This window comes from Acipenser ruthenus, chromosome 53 (assembly GCF_902713425.1).
Source record: "Acipenser ruthenus chromosome 53, fAciRut3.2 maternal haplotype, whole genome shotgun sequence".
Taxonomy (NCBI): domain Eukaryota; kingdom Metazoa; phylum Chordata; class Actinopteri; order Acipenseriformes; family Acipenseridae; genus Acipenser; species Acipenser ruthenus.
This window is the reverse complement of record NC_081241.1, coordinates 7,047,919-7,071,004: the sequence shown is the minus strand read 5'-3', so window position 1 is coordinate 7,071,004 and position 23,086 is coordinate 7,047,919. Positions and strand designations below refer to the sequence as shown.

The 23,086-nt window shown below is 40.3% G+C and overlaps 2 protein-coding genes across 2 annotated transcripts; both read left to right on the top strand.

Annotated features, from left to right (window-relative positions):
• Window positions 1–1,161: 1,161 nt before the first annotated feature.
• On the top strand, window positions 1,162–7,396 carry LOC131723083 (GTPase IMAP family member 2-like). The gene is made up of 2 exons (XM_059016424.1): window positions 1,162–2,074; window positions 7,391–7,396. Exons 1-2 carry the CDS (start codon window positions 1,529–1,531, stop codon window positions 7,394–7,396), a joined length of 552 nt encoding a protein of 183 aa, XP_058872407.1. The 5' UTR covers window positions 1,162–1,528.
• A 2,103-nt stretch (window positions 7,397–9,499) lies between these two features.
• LOC131723082 (piggyBac transposable element-derived protein 4-like) lies at window positions 9,500–10,912 on the top strand. Its single transcript, XM_059016423.1, has one exon. The coding sequence runs from the start codon at window positions 9,500–9,502 to the stop codon at window positions 10,910–10,912; it is 1,413 nt and encodes a 470-aa protein (XP_058872406.1).
• The last annotated feature ends 12,174 nt before the right edge of the window (window positions 10,913–23,086 follow it).

The window sequence follows — 23,086 nt, the reverse complement described above, 5'->3', positions numbered from 1 at the left end:
TGTTTGTGCAGCTTGCTATACTCTCCATTTAAATGAGATCAATCTTTTAATTATAACTCAGTTATCATTCAGCTTGTTCTGCAATGTGGTCACTGCCATGTTATTACTTTCTGAATATCGCAGCCTATAGTAACTACAATGCAACTACAATACTAACAGTGAAATTACAGTACTATTAATGGTAGCTATTAAATACTGCATATTGATGATGCAATCAGCTGAATGTTAATGTCCTCTTTTTAAAGTGTGTCAGCTCTTTTGAGAGCAGTGAACTTTGCTCACTGGCAGTAGACTTTGTTCATAGTGATGTGACACTATATTAATTAATAACTGTAGAGATCAAGTTCCCTTTGGACTCCAGCCCCATTTTCTTCAAAGGTGAGAGATGTCGGCCGCCAGTTCAGACCCTGGTGAGTCATTTCTTTAGATCTTCGTTTCTGTAAACTAGGTTCACTTAATGTTGTGCTGTATAGCAGGACACTTATAACAAGTTTAGAGTCAGTGAGAAACAGTGTAAAGTAACAAGCTAGAAATCAATGTGAGAGACTGGGCAGCGCAGGTTTGCTTTCCAGTTCAGATCTTTAGAGGCTGTGCAATGATAAAATCCTTGTGCTTTTGAAAGCTTGATAAGGCTGTAGCTAGGCATTTCCCTTTTGTAAATATGTCTCAATGCACAACGCTTAGTACATAGGCCCTATTGTGTTTTGTGTCCAAATGTATTTATTGTAAACCTTATGACACAGTTTATTTATGGTGAAATGTTTTGAAAGTTGCTAAGTTGATTGAAACACATCTGTCATTTCAGTTTAAGTTAACTTTCATTTATTAAAGAAAATCTGGTTCTGAGTGTCCTGAGCTTCTCTGGAAAACTTATTAGGACACTGTTACACCTGCACAGCACATGGCAGAGCAAACAAGAAATCAAACTGCTAATGCTACAAACCTGCTGACGAACATTCAGACACTTCACTGATTCTCCTGATTAATGTGCACTATTTGTTTGAAGAGCTTGCTAGTTGTGTCTCTGTACAGCAGCTCCACACATACAGGAACACGCCAGTGCTGTGTGTGACAGGGAGTGTTCTTTCAGCACAGCACGACAACAAGAGGATCAAACTAATCCAGGGCTTCACATGGAAAGCTTTCATTTCTAAGAGGAACAAACTGTTCTTTCTCTTTAACAGGAGAGGGAATCATGGCTGCAGAACAATAGTCTGAAGAAACTGTTTCTCAAGAGCTGCACAGCCCCTCTGAGCTGAGGATCGTGTTGCTTGGGAGACACTTGACTGGGAAGAGTGCGTCAGGGAACACCATCCTGGGCAGAGAGGAGTTTAGATCTGGATTCAGCTTCAATGCAAGAACAAAAGAGTGTGAGAAGAGAACAGGAAAAGTGGCTGGGAGACGGGTCACTGTGGTGGACACTCCAGAGTTGTTTAAAACAGACCAGCTTGAGATTAAGAGATGTGTTTCTCTGTCTGCCCCGGGACCCCACACTTTCCTCCTGCTGATACAGGTGCATTCAAAAGAAATGACTGACACCCGCACTGCACTGTGGAAGTCTCTAGTTAAACAGGATTGCAAAGACTTGGATGAAGTCCAGGAGCTGTTTGGTGAAAGAGGCGTGAGGAACACGATGATCCTTTTCACCTTTAGGGATTATCTGGAAGACAAGACGATTGAGCAGCACATTGAGGAAGCCGGTGAGGAGCTCCAGCAGCGTGTTGAGAAATGTGGGAACAGGTATCATGTTCTCAACAATAAGAACAGGAGCGATCACACTCAGGTCACACAGCTCCTGGACAAGTTAGACAACATGGTGAAGGGAAGTGAAGGCTTCTACACCATGGAGATGTACTCAGAGGCAGAAGAAAGGGCCAGAGAAGTGATGATAAGGAAGAAGAGAGATGAGCAGATTGACAGGGTGGGGAATGAAAAGAGCAAACTGCTAGAGAGGCCAGGAGAGCTGGAGCTACAACTGGAGCTGAGGAGAGAGAGGGAGAAATCCAGAGTGCTGGAGAGGGAGCTGAAGAAAGAGAAGGAGAAAAGAAGAGAACTGGAGGAGGAGCTGAGGAGAGTGAGAGAGAGAGAGAGAGAGAGTGAGAGAGAGAGAGAGAGAGAGAGAGAGAGAGAGAGAGAAAGGGGGGAGCTGAGATGAGAGAGAGGAGAGAGAAAGGAGGGAGCAGAAGGGAAAGTTTTTAGCTGGCAAAAGGAAAAGTCACCTGGAAATCAGTATCTAAGGCCACCAGTAGTAGTTATTGGAGGATCAGTAGGGGCAGCAATAGGGGCAAAAGCTGGAGCCATCACAGGGTCAGTAGGAGCTGTAGCAAGAGTGGTTATAGGAGCTATACTAGGAGCAGGAGTAGGAGCAACATTAGGAACAGTGACAGGAGGTGAGGTAGGAACAGAGGCAGTAAAAGAGACGTACAAAACACAGTGATGATAACATAGACCACACTGATGTGAAAACTGCACCAGGCTTCTAATGCTGAACTCTTACAGCTTTTACTGTCTGTGTCTGTGATGAACATCACACTTGTCAACTCTCCCTTATTTGCCGGGACTCTCCCGTTTGTTGGACACTTCTTCCGGACAACTCCCGGGACAGATTTTATCCCGTATTTTGCTCAAAACTACTGTTAAACCCTGTTATGTCAGCAAACCTTTAATTTCTGCAAAAGTCATATATGGTCTGTGGTTACTGCAATAGCTGTCTGTACCAAGCAGGGTTTAGGACCCAGGGGAGCCCTGTGGTGCGCAATAATTCTGTGCGTGAGGCAAGCTCACATAGTTGACCATCTACGATAAGGCCGGTAAAAGAAAATTAAATAAAAAATATGAATGCAAATTTCAAGCATTTTGGGCAACAACATATTCTCAGATAATCCTAACCAACTTTGGAAAAAAGGCATACTTTCTGTAAACTATACAGGACTGATTTTAACGGTGGCACATGGGAGCAAGAATGATGTTTGTGGTAAGCACGAGAGATCACAAAAACACTAGAAACACAGTGACGCTCAGAAAACCAGGGCTTCCATTAATAACGTCTTTCATTCCCAAAGAAAGTTACACATGAGACCTTTACACGTTGTAACTAGTTCAGTAAATCTGTAGTAGACATGTTCCCAGACTCACACATTACAAAGCATTCTGCAGGAAAGTCTAAAAGTCACAGAAATAGTGAAAGGTGTTTCTATTACATTTGCAGCATCAACATTGATTTAGAAAGTCAGATTAATTTATATGTGTTTATATAAAGCAATAGTGTGTTCATTTAAAATAGATAGTTAACAATGAAATGTTACTGACAGTGATATTACTGATCCTCCACATAAGTGCAGTGGAATGAACAGTTCATCAGCAGTCCAAAGCACCTTTGACCTTTGTTCCATAGTCCAATTTCTGTGTTTTTGCACATATTTTATCCTTTTAGTCTGGTTCCTCTTTCTTAACAGAGGTATTTTACTGCAACACATACTTTGGGTCCTCATTTCAAGACCTTTGTACTGTTGATGGATGGACAATGACACCTGTGCCTTCTGCCAGTCCTGTTGTCAATTCAACGCTTGTCTTCTTTCTATTCCTGAAGGATATTATCTTCAAGTATTGCTCATCCTTGTTAGACAGCTTTTTGGGTCTTCCAGTCCTGGGTTTGTCAATTACAGATGATGTTTCTCTGTGCTTGTTGATTATGCTTCGGATACCACACCTTGAAAATCGAGTGATACGAGATATTTCACTCAATGTTTTTCCTTCTTTATGCAAGTCAAGCTTATTATAATAGTAGAAAACACTAGTGGAGGCTTTGAGTAAATTGTTGATGCTCATAATGCATCAGAGTAGAACATGTCTAAGACTTTTGCACAGCAGTGTATATAATTATGACAAACTTACTGAATTTAGAGTGTTTTTTTGTCTTGTTGTAAAGTATGTGGCATAGCTCATCCTTTGATGATGAGGTCAATGTGCAGCACCAAACTCAGCCCTTAGGTTTGTTGTGTGATAAAGCTAACAACGCCAACTGTGTATGCTTTGCTGTCGTGCAAAATTAACTACAGTACACCTGTTTACAAAGTACTGACTGCAGTGAAATCAGCCACCTACAACTACAGTACAATAAGAACCACAGGGGCCAAGAGAGAATCGGATTGTGAAGCATCTCATGACTTTTCTTTTTAAAAGCAATTAAAAGGAGCAGCGTATCACCGTCTGTCAATCTAGCAAGTAATAAAGTGGAATAGTTGTATGTCTTTGACTTGTATAGGTATTCACTTCAATTCAGGTTTCAGGTTAAAAAAGACTGTAGAAAAGGCTTTTCTACTTCAATCATTTGTTTGATGGCTTCATAGATTCTAGACAGCTTTAACATGCTGTATATTATATCTATATTGTGTAAATGCTATATACTATATAACAATGTTGTAATACTAATATATCTATATTGTACCTACAGCTGAGTAATTGAAATGTACACTCGACTCAGGAGCGTTTGCTTTGACAATTATGAAATAAAAGCAACTAAAAGTGAATTGTTTATTTGCTCGATATTTTCTAGTCAGCTGTCATATGTTCTGTTATATCTATAATTGACTGTACATATACAGTAATGTAAAAACCCCAAATTAAATGTAATGCATAGTCTGTGCACAAACTTGAATAAATAGAAATAAGAAACAAAAAACGATTCAAAGTGAATTGTTCTTATTCATGTTGTCCTGTTCAGTTAACATGGAATGCACCGAATGCAATGACCCTGCTGATCTCACCAGGTAATCGCTCGGGACACAAGAATGCATTTCTGTTGATTTCACACGAGATTCACACGTTACAAGAGATTCTATTATATGACTCCCCCCCCCCTCCCCAATATCAACACCTCCTCGCTCTGTTTCACCTGTAACAATATAAACACTGAGGAACACTAACAAGCTGTTACAATAGGGACTCCTTATCAATGAAGGCTTAAACAGTGCTGTAAATAACACTATGTAACACAATTTTTGTTCCTGGGTAGTAAGTGTTATTTCCTAATTGCTTATGCCTCAAATGTATAGAAAATGACTATTATTCCCCACAAACTTTGCTTCTGTGACCAGGACAGTGATATTTTGAAATTTACCTATTTTAATGAGAAAATGGGCGAATTTGTGTCTTTTCGTTCACATAAAGTCAGAAAAAAACAACATATAAATCCAAATTAACATGTATTTATACTAAAGTAATACAAAAATGACTACAAAAGATTTAGAAGTGAGTAGTTTTTCAAGATTTACGATTATACTGTAAATCACTTTCACGAATCAGCCCCCAAATGTAGTTTCCCATCATGTTCTCGTTATACTGTCCTTGGTAGCGGCGTTCAAAGTCCAGTATATCCTGGTGGAAGCGCTCGCCTTGCTCCTCCGAGTACGCTCCCATGTTCTCCTTGAATTTATCAAGATGAGCATCAAGGATATGGACTTTGAGGGACATCCTACAGCCCATTGTGCCGTAGTTCTTCACCAGAGTCTCAACCAGCTCCACATAGTTTTCGGCCTTGTGATTGCCCAGGAAGCCCCGAACCACTGCGACAAAGCTGTTCCAAGCCGCTTTCTCCTTACTAGTGAGCTTCTTGGGGAATTCATTGCACTCCAGAATCTTCTTTATCTGTGGTCCGACGAAGACACCGGCTTTGACCTTTGCCTCAGACAGCTTAGGGAAGAAGTCTTGAAGGTAGTTGAGGGCTGCCGACTCCTTATTTAGAGCTCTGACAAATTGTTTCATAAGGCCCAATTTGATGTGCAGTGGTGGCATCAGCACCTTCCGGGGGTCCACCAGTGGCTCCCACTTGACGTTGTTCCTCCCCACAGAGAACTCGGTCCGCTGTGGCCAGTCCCGCCTGTGGTAGTGCGCCTTGGTGTCCCTGCTGTCCCAAAGGCAAAGATAGCAGGGAAACTTGGTAAAACCGCCTTGGAGACCCATCAAGAATGCCACCATTTTGAAGTCTCCTATGACCTCCCAGCCGTACTCATCATACTTCAAGGCGTCCAGCAAGGTCTTGATGCTGTTGTAATCCTCTTTGAGGTGCACCGAGTGAGCCAGGGGAAGAGACGGGTACTTGTTACCATTATGGAGCAGCACGGCTTTGAGGCTCCTGGATGAGCTGTCAATGAAGAGGCGCCACTCATTCTGGTTACAGGCGATTCCGATTGCCTCAAACAGACTGGTCACATTGTGGCAGAAGCAGAGCCCATCTTGATGGGTGAAGAAGCTGGAAAAAGCAGCTGGAACTAAACTGAACTGGTGGGCTTAAGGCCCCTGTATTTATACTACTATTTATATTACTGGAAAGTTCTAGAAAGTTCTAGAAGTTACTCCAAGTTTACTCAGCACTGAATCTATCTGGAATGTTCTGGAAAATAGGTAAATTTCAAAATATCACTGCCTTGGTCCACCTGCATAGGTCAGGCTTGTCTCTCATCTACAAATTCAGAATTGAAATATATCTTAACTTGTTTCATTGAATTGAAAAGTATGTTTTATAATAAACAGTGTGTGTTATCATACTCACAAGTATTATATTGAAGGTTAAAGGTATACTTGAAATTTCTGGGAACATGTAAACACTACTTACAAATCAGTTTCCTCATTTGAGTTAAGATTTTTTTAAATTAAATTAATATTATTTTATACGTTTAATTTACTTTTAAAACTATATACTATTGTTTTTATTTTCCTCAAATTGGCAAGTTCCCTCAAAACCGCTGATAATTCCAGACACATTCCGAAACTGGACTAGAGAAGCCTGTTCTTAAATAATTCAAAATGAAGCTCCAGAAAGGTAAAATAGACAAAAACAGCCATGGATCTTAAAGGCTAACAAAGGATGTTTTTAGTGTCACGTGTCCTCATGTGTTGCTGCAGCTGCTAAAGTATGGTGAGTCTATTGTTTTTTTTTTATTTAATTTTGATCACTTTTTTGTTTAAATTGCATTCTGTTTCCAAGATGGCTTCACATGGGAGCGCACATGTGCCTGCTCAACTACATTTCCCATGATCCTCCTGCTCACATCGTAACAGGTAGATTTACCAGTGACCAATAGGATGATGGGAAATGTAGTTCTGAAAATTGAATGATAAGACATTGTTGCGTTATCCTGGAAACAGCCAGGGAATACTGCAATTTAAAAGTGAAAACGGTCAAGATTTAAAAAATAATAATGAACACAACACACACACACTTTACTATAGCAGTTGTTGCAACACATGGGAACATGTGACACACAAAAAAATCCTTTAACCCTTTAACTCAAATGAGGAAATTCATTTGTAAGTAGTAATATTTATATATTTTCCCAAACCTCCCTGGTATACCCTTTAAGTTGAATTACACAATTTTTTTTTTTTGCAGGTATAACTTGTAGGAAGTACTTTTTTGATGTTTAGCTGTGCAAATGGCATTTGAAGTATTGAAAAATAAATGTATATATTACCATATTTTCCATTTTGAGAATGTAGGTGGAAAAATGTAAACTTTTAATAAGCTGATTATAATACATGCCTGCCAATCATGCCCATTTTTAGAATCCCTTATAACATATTCACAAGCACATAATACATCAAACTAAATTAATTTAATAAAGATGCTTCATATATTTTTTCATTTTTTTTAAGGAAATGAAGGGCCAATACTAAAAGAGAGAAGGGCAGCACATTCAACACAAAATACACAAGTTAGATATTTTATTCATTTGTACATTAAATTTAGTTTTGAATTAACTCACACACACACTGTAAGTGTATTAAAATGAATGTATTCATACAACATGGTACTGCAATTACACATTATATTTCATAAATCATTTGTAATATTATTACAAAAGCAAAAGAGAAAAAAAGCTGACTCAATATCAAAATCGTTGTTTTCCTACCCTCAAACAGCGAAGGAATTTTTCGAATCCGTCATTTCACCGCTGAGATATCCCCTTGGCAATGTGCCTAATACCCCATGCTTCAAAAACTACTGCGATCGACTAGCTGTGCGTTTTGCTGCTCTGGTCTTACAACTATCTGATGACGGTAAAATCTCCCTGATCACGTTGGAGGGGAGGTCACAAGCTGTCCAATCATACCTTGACTTTGTTTGTAGCCCAATCCATTACAGAGCAATCGATGTGCGAAGTAAACAGAGCCACATCTATTGCAAGCAAGCGCGCTGCATTACGCACAACGGATCACGGTTTCTTAACATTTTCTGATAATTTTTCAATTTGTAAAATTTGTAAAATCGAACAAAATGTGGAGCAGTGTTCCAAAGCATCCCGAACAAAGTCGATTCAGTCTTTCTGAAGATTTGGAGGAGATGGATAGTAGTGAAAGTGACGGCGAAAGTGATCAACTTTCTGGGTTGGAGAGCGCTGATTCAATGTCTGAAGCAGCATTTGAAGATGGATTGGATCCTCTTCAGGATTTGTAAGTATAATGGATCCACACTACATTTTATTATTATTATTATTATTATTATTATTATTATTATTATTATTATTATTATTATTATGATGCATCATTTTCAATATGCATTTTTTACTGTAAGTATGTTATTAGAAAATGCAACCATTTGACTCTCAAGGGACACATAGAAATAACGTTTTTTTTTAACAATTTTTTAGCAACACCATGTCTCATCTGTGCTGTGCTGCTCTATACAGCCTCTGATCTGTACATGCAATAAAAGATGTAAGAAATAATAGTTGCTTCCTGAGCGTCTTTATTATTTTCTCATTGCTGTTCACTGATTTATTGCATGGGAGTGTTTAGCAAACTTTGTTTTTTTATAATTCCATGATTACAAGGAGTGATGTTACTCACCTAGAGACAGTGTAGATTTTCTTAGCCTTTCAAGATAAGCTCTCTGACTGCCTCAACAATCACTCACTCAGTTCCATTGTTTGCCAATCAAAGTAAAGATGAAAGGAACTGAGGTGTTTTTAGTCTGGCAGCTTGATTTGAGAGCAGCCAAGTTCTCTGCAATCTCATTATTATTAGTATTATTATTGTAGACATTTAGCAGACACCTTTATCCAGTAATCAATGTTCACCTCTCAGCAGGGCAAATACTGTGCTTGAATCTGTTGCTCACTGATATTGATAATGGAAATGTTATTCTAATTTTCAATTCATTTCACTTTTTATTTTCAGTGTGGACACTGAAGAAAACCCTCCCCCCTCAACAAGTGAGAGTTTTGATGTTTCTCAGCAGAAAAGGAGACGATCCATTCCCACCCCTCTCCCTTTTATCACCTCAAGCATGCCTGCAAGACCAGTTGAGAGCAGGCAGGCAAGCACTCCCACCCCCACCCCCACCCCCACAACCTCAGACCCTGAGGAGAGGTGGAAATTTGTAACTGAGGACGACGTCGAACCTGTGCAGCACCGCTTCTGTCCTGCACGAGCACCTGGAGCACAACTGGATACTTCAAAAAAGTATTCCCCGCTAGACCTCTTCCAGCTTTACTTCAGCATGAACGTCGTTCAGTCTTTGTGTACAAACACAAATAAAAATGGAAAAAAGCAGCAGGCCCAGGGGAAAAAATACCAGTGGGATCCAGTTTCAATCAAGGAGCTCTACCAGTTTTTAGGAATCCTAATTTTCATGGGGCTACTGACAACTCACACCGTGAGGGATTACTGGAGTCCACGTAGGCCTTATGGAATCCCATTCTGTCACACTGTGATGTCCAGGAAGAGATATGAAGCCATCGCTTGGACTCTGCACATAAGTGACCCAGAGGAAGATAAAGAGAATGATCAGAAGAAAGGAACTCCACAACACGATCGCCTCTTCCGTCTCAGACCCCTCTTGGATTCCCTCCTCCTGTCCTGCAAGGCATACTACCACCCCCGACAGAACCTTTCAATTGATGAACGCATGGTGGCCTCAAAAGCCAGGATCGGGTTCAAGCAGTACATGAAAGCAAAGCCGATAAAATGGGGCTTCAAGCTGTTCGTGCTGGCTGATGCCCACAACGGGTACACATGTGATTTCAACATCTACACAGGAAAATCCAAATCAGATTCTGGGAAAGGACTGAGTTATGACTCCGTTATGAACCTCATAAAGGTGTCATACTTAGGCACAGGGTACCATGTGTATGTTGACAATTTCTACACCAGCACAACACTGTTTCGGGACCTTTACAAGCTCAAATTTGGAGCATGTGGGACCATTAGAGAAACTCTTCAGGGCTTCCCACAGACAAAAGAAAACGCCCTCCCTAAAAAAGCTGATAGGGGGACAATTCGCTGGATACGAAGTGACAAACTGCTCTACACCAAGTGGATGGATACACGTGAAGTGACGATGTGCAGTTCCATTCATAAAGTGTACACAGGAGACAAAGTCCAGAGACGGGTAAGGAATGAAGATGGGACATGGGGAATGCGGAATGTTCCTGTTCCTACTCCTGTAAAGGCCTACAATCAGCACATGGGAGGAGTGGATTTGTCAGATGCCCTTATAAAATACTACAACATGGCACAGAAAACCCAAAAGTGGTACAAGAAAATTTTTTATCATTTCATTGACATTGCTGTTGTCAACAGTTTTTTGCTTCATAAGGAATTGGCACAGGCTCAAACTACAAAGGCACTTTCACAGAAAACGTTTAGAGAGGAGCTATGCAAGCAGCTGGTGGACATCGGGCTTGTGGAGCAGGAGGCCAGTGTGAGTACAGGTAAACTCTGTGTCCCTGTAGCCATTACAGAGGGCAAGGAACTCGACCCCTCCATGAAGACCTCCTTCGGGCGTAGACACTGTGCTTTGTGCAATGAAGGGAAACTCAGGAACAAAACGCCCTGGAAATGCGAAGCCTGTGATGTGCCATTATGTGTCATTGTGGACAGAAACTGCTTCAAGAAATGGCACATGCGTTAGGAAAAAAAAAGACTTTATAGCAGCTTAGGGATGTAAGTAGTTCATTTGTTCATTTTGTACAGTTCATGTTTGTTTTTTTCAGGTTTTAGCACTTTGTGGATGTAAGTAGTTCATTTGTTCATTTTGTACAGTTCATGTTTGTTTTTTTCAGGTTTTAGCACTTTGTGGATGTAAGTAGTTCATTTGTTCATTTTGTACAGTTCGTGGTGTTATTAGGTTTTTGTTCAGTTGTATTCATTGTTTGAAAAAGAAAATATTTGATTTGAAGTAAACACTTTTTTTTGAAAAAAAAAAAATCCCTTTGTTATTTTGCTTCTTGACATTTACATACTTTCAAGTGAGTAACAAAAATACAGAATCAAGTACTGAAAATTCAGAGCTTCAGAAAAGTCTTAGTAGCAACATTCTCCTGCACAAACAGACAGTTATGTGAGAGCAATGTGCCTGACAGTTGTGGCATATGGATTGAGAGGATTTGTCATGAATACTCATCATGGATACATTTCGGGCACCACAAAGCTCTCCAAAAAGGCCAGCTTTTGAATGAAATATTGGACAAAAAAAAAAAAAGAGGATTACAAAATCTAATTCATGTGGCAATGGATAGCATGTGAGGTGCCAGAAGTTCACATCCCTTTAGAACTTGCTCAAGAAACTAGTGTATCACTGGACATAAAGATTTACACAATGTTCATTTTTGGAGATGTTTGGGGACCATTGGGCTTAGCTTTGTAAAAACTCCTGTAGAATTTGATCCCTTTGTTCAAACAGTTCCAAATTTACCCAGTATAGTAGACATGTTGGTGAAGCACTGGAAAAAAATCTGGCTCTTTTCATATGCTACAAGTTGAAAAAATGACTATAGAACATAAAAAAATGAAAAGCGTTTGTTGTTTTTTTATGTATTTTTTCTGGATATCTCCTTCCAGTGTGGTACTGAATAAGACTTATCACACCTGAGGTTTTAGTCCTGATGCCCAAGGGGTTACCTTGAATTCAAGCCCTGAACCATGCCTGTGCTGTCTATACTTTAGAAGATATTGTGATTTATTTAAGGGCACAGCCCCCCAGGCGGAAATTGCCTGTGAGGGGCTGGGGTTTTAACAAGTTAAATGCAGATTCTGTGCAGACTCTGACCAGTTTAACCAATGATCTTTTAAGAATGAGCTCTGTGAACGCACGCATTGGATAAATCGGTCAGAGTCTGCACAGAATCTGCTCTGAATGATCCCCGTGAACGCACCCAGAAATCTTCTATCAGCCGCACACACGCCGTTGCACAGCTGTGAAAACATTTTGTAAACTAGTCTCAAGTATGCTACCCCCGTTTGTAGTTATTTTTTTGACTTACTGAAATACCGGACTGCATTAGGAAATGCATCACAGCGTCTTTCAGTGTGGAGAGTGCTGAATTAACGTCATTGTGTTTAAATGCATTAATCAACCTCCCACAAAACTATGTTATTAATGAGGAAATAAATGATTGACATTATATGTTGTTGATGACATTAAGATCATAATCCCATCATGATGAGATATATTATATATTTTATGTGAAAGCATATAGAAAACTGTATATTTTGTGATTATCCCTGTATTTTAAACACAATATTAATAAAAAATACAGTCACAAAACACAAATTACAAAATACAATCACAACTCTAAGTCGCCCTGGGTAAGGGCGTCTGCTAAGAAAATAAATAATATGAGCTCCCCAGTGTCCCAGTGAGGAAATCCCCGGCCAGATCCTTAAAAGCACACCTCATCTGCGAGAGCTACCCAACTGGAAACTTTACATCGATTGCTTACAAATGTAGCAGCACTTGTAACTTGGCAGAAACGACAATAAGAAGAAGGGAGTTCCCATACGAGACCAGTATGTCTGTGTTACCATGTAGACATAACAATGCAAGTCTAATACTGACCAGACTGCACCCAGCTACCTCCACACCCTCATCTCTCCCTACACCCCCACTCGACCTCTCCGCTCCTCCTGCACTAGAAGACTGGCTCTACCTCCTTTACGCTCCCCTGCCTCCCGAGCCCGCTCCTTCTCCACCCTCTCTCCGCAGTGGTGGAACGACCTTCCTACAGATGTCAGGACTGCCCAGTCCCTGACCACCTTCCAGCGCCTCCTCAAGACTCACCTCTTCAGAAAGCACCTGTAGAACTCCTCTGTTTTTTCCCTCTGATCACTTTATCACCTTCCTTAATGCGATTTACTTGCTCTTATCTGCCCCTATTTTACTGCATTTAATCCTGTACTTTAGAGTACTGTAATCTGTCAAGTGTTATTTAATCTGTAGTATTTTGTATTTAATTATATCCTGATGTAACTATCACTGACACTGTTATCTGCTCTGATATTGAATCGTATTTTGTCACACTTGTACTTGCTTGAACCAAAGTCATTGTATTTATCTTGCTCTTAATTATATTAATACTTGTACTGTGATTCTTGAAATGTATTTTTGTTTATGACTGTAAGTCGTCCTGGATAAGGGCGTCTGCTAAGAAATAAATAATAATAATATTATTTTGCAGTGAATGCAGGGAGAGGGCTGCCTGTATGAACAGAGACTTGCATGTTTCAAACATCCATTTGAAGCCCCCCAGGTTTGTTATTATTATTAGTTAGTCCTGCTATCGTGCATTGTTTCCAGGACAACAGTTTACACGCTTAAAATATTTTGATTTATTAGTGACGTAATAAACAGGACAGAGGGTCATATTTGCTAATCCATATCGACCAGATGCTGAAATCCATTGAGAATAATGACCACACACCTTTTCAGCATTTTTGGAGGGCTATTAATTTATCATCTTTAGGTCTAACAGAATGGAAGTTGGTACAGACTACCCTTGTGTACAGTAGATTGTGCATACCGAATCTCTGACCTGTAGCTTCAATGGTTTGGCTGTAGGACCCTCCCATAGAACCTTGAAAAAAAACTCTTATGAAATACTACTCGTTTTCTACCTTCTTTACCTTAATTCAGCAACCCCTTGGCATAGAAACACCATTCAAAGTGTTCTGACATCAGAATGATGCTCTGAATACGTGTGCCAGATATCAGAAAGATCAATACTGTAATACAAATGTTATCCCCAAAAAAATTGGAAAATACAGACTACTTTGTTAGGCTTCAAAACACTATCTATGTATGGTTGCTGAGAGAGTTCTGGACGGTCTAGAAAGCTCAGCAAAGAACCTCTCTTTTATCTGGATGTCAGATTCCAAATATGTCTAATAAGGGTCTGCAAATTTTGGTTCTCTTGCAGCGCCCCCTTGAGTTTGGAGTTTTCTCAATTTTTGACAATCTGTGAGGCATTTTCAATGAAATGTACGTATTAGAAGATTTACAATCTAAAGTGTTTAGATAATACAGTATTGAACATGCCCCCTGCTGGAAGCTTCTGGGAGAGCTGTCAATTTGTTGTCCTGTGCGTGAGTGTAGTGCTGCTTGAAAACTCCCGCCCCTCGCTGGATTGAAACCGGACATTTACATAACCTGTGCAGGGAGGTGCTGTTTTCCTGTATTTTACTTCCTGGCTCACATTTCTTAAAGAGTAAGGGTTTCTGCATGGATCACGTGTGTTAGGTTTAATTTCGAGGTTTATGTTTTGTTTTATAGTTGTTTTTAATGATCTTTTGGAATACTGAAGTTACTACAGTAATGATGCTGTGCACAACGGTAGGAGTAGCTGTGTGTGTGGTCCTGTTGGATGTGCCTAATCTTGTTCTGTCTAGGAAACAGGTTAATTAAGGGACAAACGAATAATACAGTACTAAGCTACATCTGTAAATCATAACCAGTCTAATAAACAGATGTTTTCTGCTTATTATGCAAAGGCTGCCCTTCGAATCGGTGATATCATGGGGCAAGTTCAGCATAGAAGAGGGGTTCTTGGTCTCAGTTCAGCTCCTCCTACATGGCTCAAGGCAGCCCCCGCTCAACGGAGGAAGCTGGTAGTCAATGAGCTGCAAAAGCAGGAGGAGAGGATAAGGTGCATAAAGGCCATTTCCCAGGCCAAGCAGGGAGAATGGATGAGATGGGAGAATGTGGAACAACGCAAGATTGGCTGGCAAGACCTATGGTCAATGGAACACTGCAGGATCAGTTTCCTCATCAGGTCAACATATGATGTTCTCCCATCACCACAGAACCTAAACCTCTAGGTAGAAGAGGATCCCTTATGTCCTTTGTGTTCATCACCTGCAACATTAAGGCACATTTTGACAGCATGTAAGGTGACTCTTAGCCAAGGACTGTTTACTTGGCACCATGACCAGGTGCTGCATTGTTTGGCCTTAGCATTGGAAGACAAGCGTAACATGACCAATAAGTTGCCACCTGTTCCATCAAAACATTACACACAAAAGACAACATTCCTCCGCCCAGGAGAGCAACCACCAAGAAAAGGTGTTAAAACCAAGCCTCTCCCAGGACAACTGGAAGCTGTTGGTCAACGGCTTATTTTTCCACCGACGGCTTAGTGCCTGCTCACTAGTGGGTACTAAACACTTTAGATTGTAAATCTTCTAATGCACACATTTCATTGAAAATGCCTCACAGATTGTCAAAAATTGAGAAAACCCCAAACTCAAGGGGGCGCTGCAAGAGAACCAAAATTTGCAGACCCTTATCAGACATATTTGGAATCTGACATCCAGATAAAAGAGAGGTTCTTTGCTGAGCTTTCTAGACCGTCCAGAACCCTCTCAGCAACCATACATAGATAGCGTTTTGAAGCCTAACAAAGCAGTCTGTATTTTCCAATCTTTTTTGGGATAACATTTGTATTACAGTGTTGATCTTTCTGATATCTGGCACACGTATTCAGAGCATCACTCTGATGTCAGAACACTTTGAATGGTGTTTCTATGCCAAGGGGTTGCTGAATTAGGGTAAAAAAGGTAGAAAACGAGTAGTATTTCGGAAGTGTTTTTTTTTCCAGGTTCTATGGGAGGGTCCTACAGCCAAACCACTGAAGCTACAGGTCAGAGATTCGGTATGCACAATCTACTGTAAACAAGGGTAGTCTGTACCAACTTCCAGCCTGTTAGACCTAAAGATGATAAATTAATAGCCCTTCAAAGATGCTGAAAAGGTGTGAGGTCATTATTCTCAATGGATTTTCTGTTCATACAGGCAGCCCTCTCCCTGCAATCACTGCAAAATATTATTATTATTATTATTATTATTATTATTATTATTATTATTATTATTATTATTATTATTTATTTCTTAGCAGATGCTCTTATCCAGGACGACTTACAGTCGTAAACAAAAATACATTTCAAGAATCACAGTACACGTAATAATACAATTAAGAGCAAGATAAAAAATACAATGACTTTGGTTCTAGCAAGTACAAGTGTGACAAAATACGATTCGATAACGGAGCAGATAACAGTATCAGTGATAGTTACATCAGGATACGATTAAATGCAAAATACTACAGATTAAATAACACTTGTGACAGATTACAGTACTCTAAAGTACAGGATTAAATGCAGTAAAACAGGGGGCAGATAAGAACAAGTAAAGCACATTTAAGGAAGGGTGATAGTGTCCCAGGGGAAGAACAGAGGAGTTCTACAGGTGCTGTCTGAAGAGGTGAGTCTTGAGGAGGCGCTGGAAGGTGGTCAGGGACTGGGCAGTCCTGACATCTGTAGGAAGGTCATTCCACCACTGCGGAGCGAGGGTGGAGAAGGAGCGGGCTCGGGAGGCAGGGGAGCGTAGCGGAGGTAGAGCCAGTCTTCTAGTGCAGGAGGAGCGGAGAGGTCGAGTGGGGGTGTAGGGAGAGATGAGGGTCTGGAGGTAGCTGGGTGCAGTCTGGTCAAGCCATCTGTAGGCGAGTATAAGAGTCTTGAACTGGATGCGAGCGGTGATCGGGTCTGTGCATTTTTTTAGGCATTTTTTTTATATATTATGCATTTTTCTGTCGTCTGGAAGGTGTCAGTCCCCAGGATGTCGTTGCTGTCACCTGGAAGAAAGGAAATGACGTTGTTGCTCAGGTGAAACAGCATTCTACTGTACTACCCCACCTAATACTCCTGCAGGAATTCTGCGCACTGCTTTCAACCTGACTCCAGCCTGGAATGAACATAATGTTTTAAGTCTCTGTGAAATCAGGAACAAATTGACAGTAATAACAAGCCAAAGAGTCCCATATCTCTGTTTAATTTCCACATCTTTTAAACTGGTTCACAGGTGATAAATACCAAGCAAATACAGTAAGTATTTATCACACGTGAGCAGTGAATTTCTCTAGCAGTTTGTTATTGCTCTGCATAGTAACACAATAGTGATAACGTGTCATTCATTCTCTCACGTATTTCTTTTTTATTCTGTGTACATCATCATGTTACTTGATAACACTATGACTAACTTAAGAAACACAGCCCCTACCAGATGTATGTTTTCATAAAAAATAACTGCTTTTGGGTTATTTTATTTGTTAATATGTGACAATTAAGCAAAGCTATGGGACTCGTTTGCTTGTTATTACTGCCAATGTGTTTCTGATTTAGATGTGATAGAGGCCGCCCTTGAATAAACGCAGCTGTCAATAAAGAAACGTTAGGGTAACAAATAAACACACAACACTGACTGTACAGCAACACCCCCTCAATCCAGCACGTCAATTACAAACTAATGTACACACACACAGTGAACAAATAAACACACAACACTGACTGTACAGCAACACCCCCTCAATCCAGCACGTACATTACAAACTAATGCACACACACACAGTGAACAAATAAACACACAACACTGACTGTACAGCAACACCCCCTCAATCCAGCACGTCAATTACAAACTAATGTACACACACACAGTGAACAAATAAACACACAACACTGACTGTACAGCAACACCCCCTCAATCCAGCACGTACATTACAAACTAATGAACACACACACAGTGAACAAATAAACACACAACACTGACTGTACAGCAACACCCCCTCAATCTAGCACGTACATTACAAACTAATGTACACACACACAGTGAACAAATAAACACACAACACTGACTGTACAGCAACACCCCCTCAATCCAGCACGTCAATTACAAACTAATGTACACACACACACACAGTGAACAAATAAACGCGCAACACTGACTGTACAGCAACACCCCCTCAATCTAGCACGTACATTACATACTAATGTACACACACACACACAGTAAACACGTTTTATTTAATGGTAGTACAGTTCTGAAAGAAAATCCCAGATAAACTGCTTCCAGAACAGCAGTGCTTCTGAAGATCCTATCGGTGGGTTTTAGTTCAATTGTAATTCCCGTACAAATAGAAACAACGTGCTTACTATCTATGAGGAGATTTAGTATCGATTTATCTTGCAGTGAAATTACAAACACGCAAGTCACAGTGAGAAAAAAATAAGCGAGTAGGATATATTGTAGTTTTTACAGAAATCAAACTGATATTTTGAGGTGATTTTTTTGGGCAAAAGAACATCTACGTCACACTCTTGGACTCAAGAGCCACACCAGCATTGTCCTGCCCCTTAACAACCAATACACACTCCTGATTCGCTGGTACAGTACTCCCCTGACCTTTCAACTCCCACCTAATAGGCTCTCGGTAACTGTCATAGCCACACATGCTGCTACATACAGGTAGGCTACCGTATTACAGAAAATAAGCAGCCGCGTGACTTCTAAAATGTCACGAGTCATGTAATAAAACATTGATAGCGTTTGAAAATCAGATTAATAAAGATCACCCTCGTATAGAGGCAGCACTCTTAAGCACAGCAGTCATTGGGATCAATTTAAATTAAACGCAGCAGCGCCAAATTGAAGTAATACGGTATTACAGGGTAGTAACAGAATTTACTAATGTGTTATAAACACTGAATAGATGATATAAGAAATCTGCAATGAATGAAAATATAAAACTGTATATTAGCTGTAAACAAATCAGGACAAATCACATTAAACACAAATGATTTACACTTCATTGTCTGGGTCATTTATTATTTTTATTTAAAAATTAATCTGTTTATTGAAAAAGGTTTTTCATTATTTGTACAAAAAAATGGAAACACCTGCCATAGCAGTGTCAATATAGTGTAGGGCCTCCATGGACAGCCAGCACGGCACTGATTGGACGTGGCAGGTAACGATTCTGCAAGGTGCTTTTTAAATTGTGCTGGAGGGATACGGGACCATTCCTCAATGATTACCAGCCTCTAATTCCTTCAGGTTGTGTTGTATTGGGTGGAAATCTGCAGTCAAGTCAGAATGGTCCATACATAGAGAGAGTCACATCACTTTAGAGACTGTTCCTTGTGAAAAAGCCTCAGTAATAATTTGTGCACTCTTGAAAATGGAAGCACCTGCCAACCAAGCACGATATTTATTTATTTTTGCTTATTTTAACAACAATGTGAGTGAAATATCATCACAAGAAAGAAGACATTTCCATGGATATTGTAAATCACAATCAAATTGTGTTACATGTGCATGTGTTTTAATCCTGGCCTTTGTCGCCCTCTTCAGGACAAACTCTGCACCTGCGCAGACCTTGATTGAAAGCAATTCTTTTCACTTGGTGTGGTTCCATTGGAAATGTAGGGCCCTATTCACACAACCTTCAGGACTGTTTTGTTAAAGACTCTTTATGGTTTAAATCAGGTTGTTTAGAGAGGGGGGAGCAGTTCACTGTTTATTAATTTTATTGTGTATTATTATTCAAAGCACTGTTTAAGGTGAACAATCTTTATAATCATGTTTTAAATTAAAACAAAAACATGAATGTAAAGAAGGACCATTTTAATAACCATTTGTTTTTTTTTATGTTTCTGTACTTCAATTAATGCAAACCTTTTTTCATGTACTTTTTCTTTTAAATGTTTTGTACAGTTTTAATTTTCAATAAATGATTTGTTCTGCACCTACTTCTGAAATGAACATAAACTAAGTGGACTGTCAACAGCAGCTGCTCTCTGGAAATGTGAAGTGAATAAAAAAGCTTTGGAGAAAATGTTAAACACACATAAAAGATATTCTACTATAACAATGACCACACAGTGCTGCTTTAACTAAACTATACCAGCAGACCAGCCTATTTCATACAGGTCTTTGTAACTAAACACTACCAGCAGACCAGCCTATTTCATACAGGTCTTTGTAACTAAACAATACCAGCAGACCAGCCTATTTCATACAGGTCTTTGTAACTAAACTATACAAGCAGACCAGCCTGTTTCATACAGGTCTTTGTCCAGTGACTGCTGGGTCTGATGTAAGAAGAAAAAAACAGAGCGATTCAGCCTATTGTATCTTTCAAAGGTTTGCCAGTTGAAGGAGCCAATGATAGCAGGGTAATACTATTGTGAAGCTGCTCAAAGAACACTACAGGTACAGTCCTGAATCCTCCCAGAAGCTGAGGGTGTGAAGTATAGAAGAACTGAAATGTCCACTCTGGATAGACAAACACCAAAAAGATAACAAAGTTACAAACTGAATGAAAGGAGACAGTACAATATTGTGGGATCAAATAAAAGCAGGTTTTTCACATCTTCAGCGTGCCCAGCTGGCACGAGCCAGTGAGGCTCTCTTGTCTTCAGAGCGCGAGCTCGGGGTCAAATGATTTCAGCCGCTTCTCGACTCTGGGATCAAGCTATCAGACACTTCCAGATGGTTAGTCAAGCTAACAGCCCCTAAAAGACTAAAACATCGCATTTAAAACACATGAAAGCCCCGTGAAGCCAGTCTACCCAGGCTAAGTGTTTGAGAAAGAGAGCAGGAGAGAGGTCTAAAGGGAAGGGGTGTATATCTCACTGCTCATGAACACACTGCCCCCAGGTAGGAAACCCACTGATCCTCAACTACTGCTCCTAGTGATCTCACACAGCTCCAATCCTCCAAGTCCACAGCTTGAGTTGCAATCTGGTTTCTCAGCTTCTCACACGGCACAGCACACAGCTCCCAACTTACAGCTCCCAGCCCCAGCACAGTTCATCTCTAGCACCCCCTCCTCAACACTCCCCACCCCACACTGTATACTCTCAATCCATCACTTCTCATTAACAGCACCCCCTCCTCAACACTCCCCACCCCACACTGTATACTCTCAGTCCATCACTTCTCATCAGCTATTATTATTATTATTATTATTTATTTCTTAGCCGACGCCCTTATCCAGGGCGACTTACAATTGTTACAAGATATCACATTATACTTTATTTCACATTATACAGATATCACATTATTTTACATACAATTACCCATTTATACAGTTGGGTTTTTTACTGGAGCAATCTAGGTAAAGTACCTTGCTCAAGGGTACAACAGCAGTGTCCCCCACTGGGGATTGAACCCACAACCCTCCGGTCAAGAGTCCAGAGCCCTAACCACTACTCCACACTGCTGCCCTAAACCAGCTAAACCAGCTGCACACCTCCAGCTCTTGCATACCTTAGTTTTAAACCCATTGAAGGTGAGAGCATAGTGAAAAGTCCATCACAATCCTGTTTTAAAATGTGCCACTTTAGAATCAGCTTGTTTCCCCTCTTCACTGGTCAGCAAGGGGGTCAGTAAGGTGTGGAATGGATTGGATAGGAATGTGTGTCCCTGGAGAAGTGCAGAATCCCTGGCCTCTGTTCTGGGAGTCCGATCTGCTCATTTTATTAACCTGGTTTTATCACAGTTTGGAGCTGCACTGCTGGAGGAGTGTTTGGAGAGGCTGAAGCAGTTGTTTTCAGATCACCAGTTCCCTGACACTGAACCGCTTTCTCTAACCTGCTGGTTATCCTCCGCAGTGGATCAATACTGTGATGAACCTGGACATGTGCTGAGGTTTGGGACCTGATCTAGTGTGTCTCTAAACAGCGCTGATGAAAAGACCTTCAGCGAGGGAGGCTGGGTGTGGATGACGCTGCACAAGCCACCGCTCCCTCAAAGATAAGGGTCCTTCAATGGAGGGTTCTGTACACCATGTAGAGTACAAATCCAAGGAAGATATGAGGAGGTTGTATAATGCAGTGGTGAGACCGCACTTACAGGACTGGGTCCAAGTCTGGTCAGCACAGTACCAAAGGGACACTGTGGCCCTGGAGAAATCCCTAGAGCTATAATCGATGGGCACTACCACATATATATATATATATATATATATATATATATATATAACTAGCTTTGCATGTTTCAAAAGGTACTTCGTTTCTTGTGGTAAAGCCCTTTGTATCAGGTTAAGGTCCAGGACTTTACCACTGTTTGTGTTTGTGTGGGTGCGTCAATAACAAGTCTAGTCATCAAGCTGCTTTTAAGCACATTTTTATTCAAAAACAAACAAAACAGAGAAATCTAAATAAACAGTTTAATCAAAACCTGTGTCTGAACTAAATTTTAACAAAACTCTAAACTATCTGTCCGGACGGCTGAGTCCTTTACCGGTACACACCCCTGGTTTCCATAACCAGTATTTGTAAAGATATTTTTTACCTTCCAGCTCGCTCTTTCTTTCTTTCTTTCTTTCTTTCTTTCTTTCTTTCTTTCTTTCTTGGGTAGGGGTGGACTAAGTCCAACTTGGCATTTCAAATCAGTTACAGTATTCTAAAACGAACACCGATGTTTATCCTTATATTAATGAGTACATTTGAAATCACAGCATACTTGAATCAGAACACGTGACAGGGGGAAAAAACAACATTTTGGTACCATTTCCTCAATGATCATTCTTACTATCTCTAACGTGTCTTCACTTCCATGCGCCTCAGCTTTAAATGCTGCACTGCCATCTACTGGCACCCCATAGAATATATCCGCCATTGCAAGTGAAGGAATATACAGTATTTAGGGCTTCTGGTTTTCGGTTTTAAACGATAAAACCTGATAAAACACCCCCGCTACAAAAAAAATGAAACCGATGGATAGCCAATAAACACCGGAAAACACCAGAAAAACTGTGGAAATGGTTAATCTATTCATGTTGACTTTACCCTTTTTCCATTACAAAATAAAAGCTTCTACAAAAATAATAATAAATACATTTCCCTGTGCTGCTGGGCAATGTCCCGCCTTCCTGACTTGCATCTATCATTGATTTGTTCGGAATACTTTAAACCCACCCCAACTACTGAGTGACAGCCCATTCCTGCATTTCTATTGGAGACTCCGCTTGCGAGA

Bases quoted from the DNA above. Each gene is read 5' to 3' on its own strand.
- LOC131723083 (XM_059016424.1), top strand. From the start codon at position 1,529: ATGACTGACACCCGCACTGCACTGTGGAAGTCTCTAGTTAAACAGGAT.
- LOC131723082 (XM_059016423.1), top strand. From the start codon at position 9,500: ATGAACGTCGTTCAGTCTTTGTGTACAAACACAAATAAAAATGGAAAA.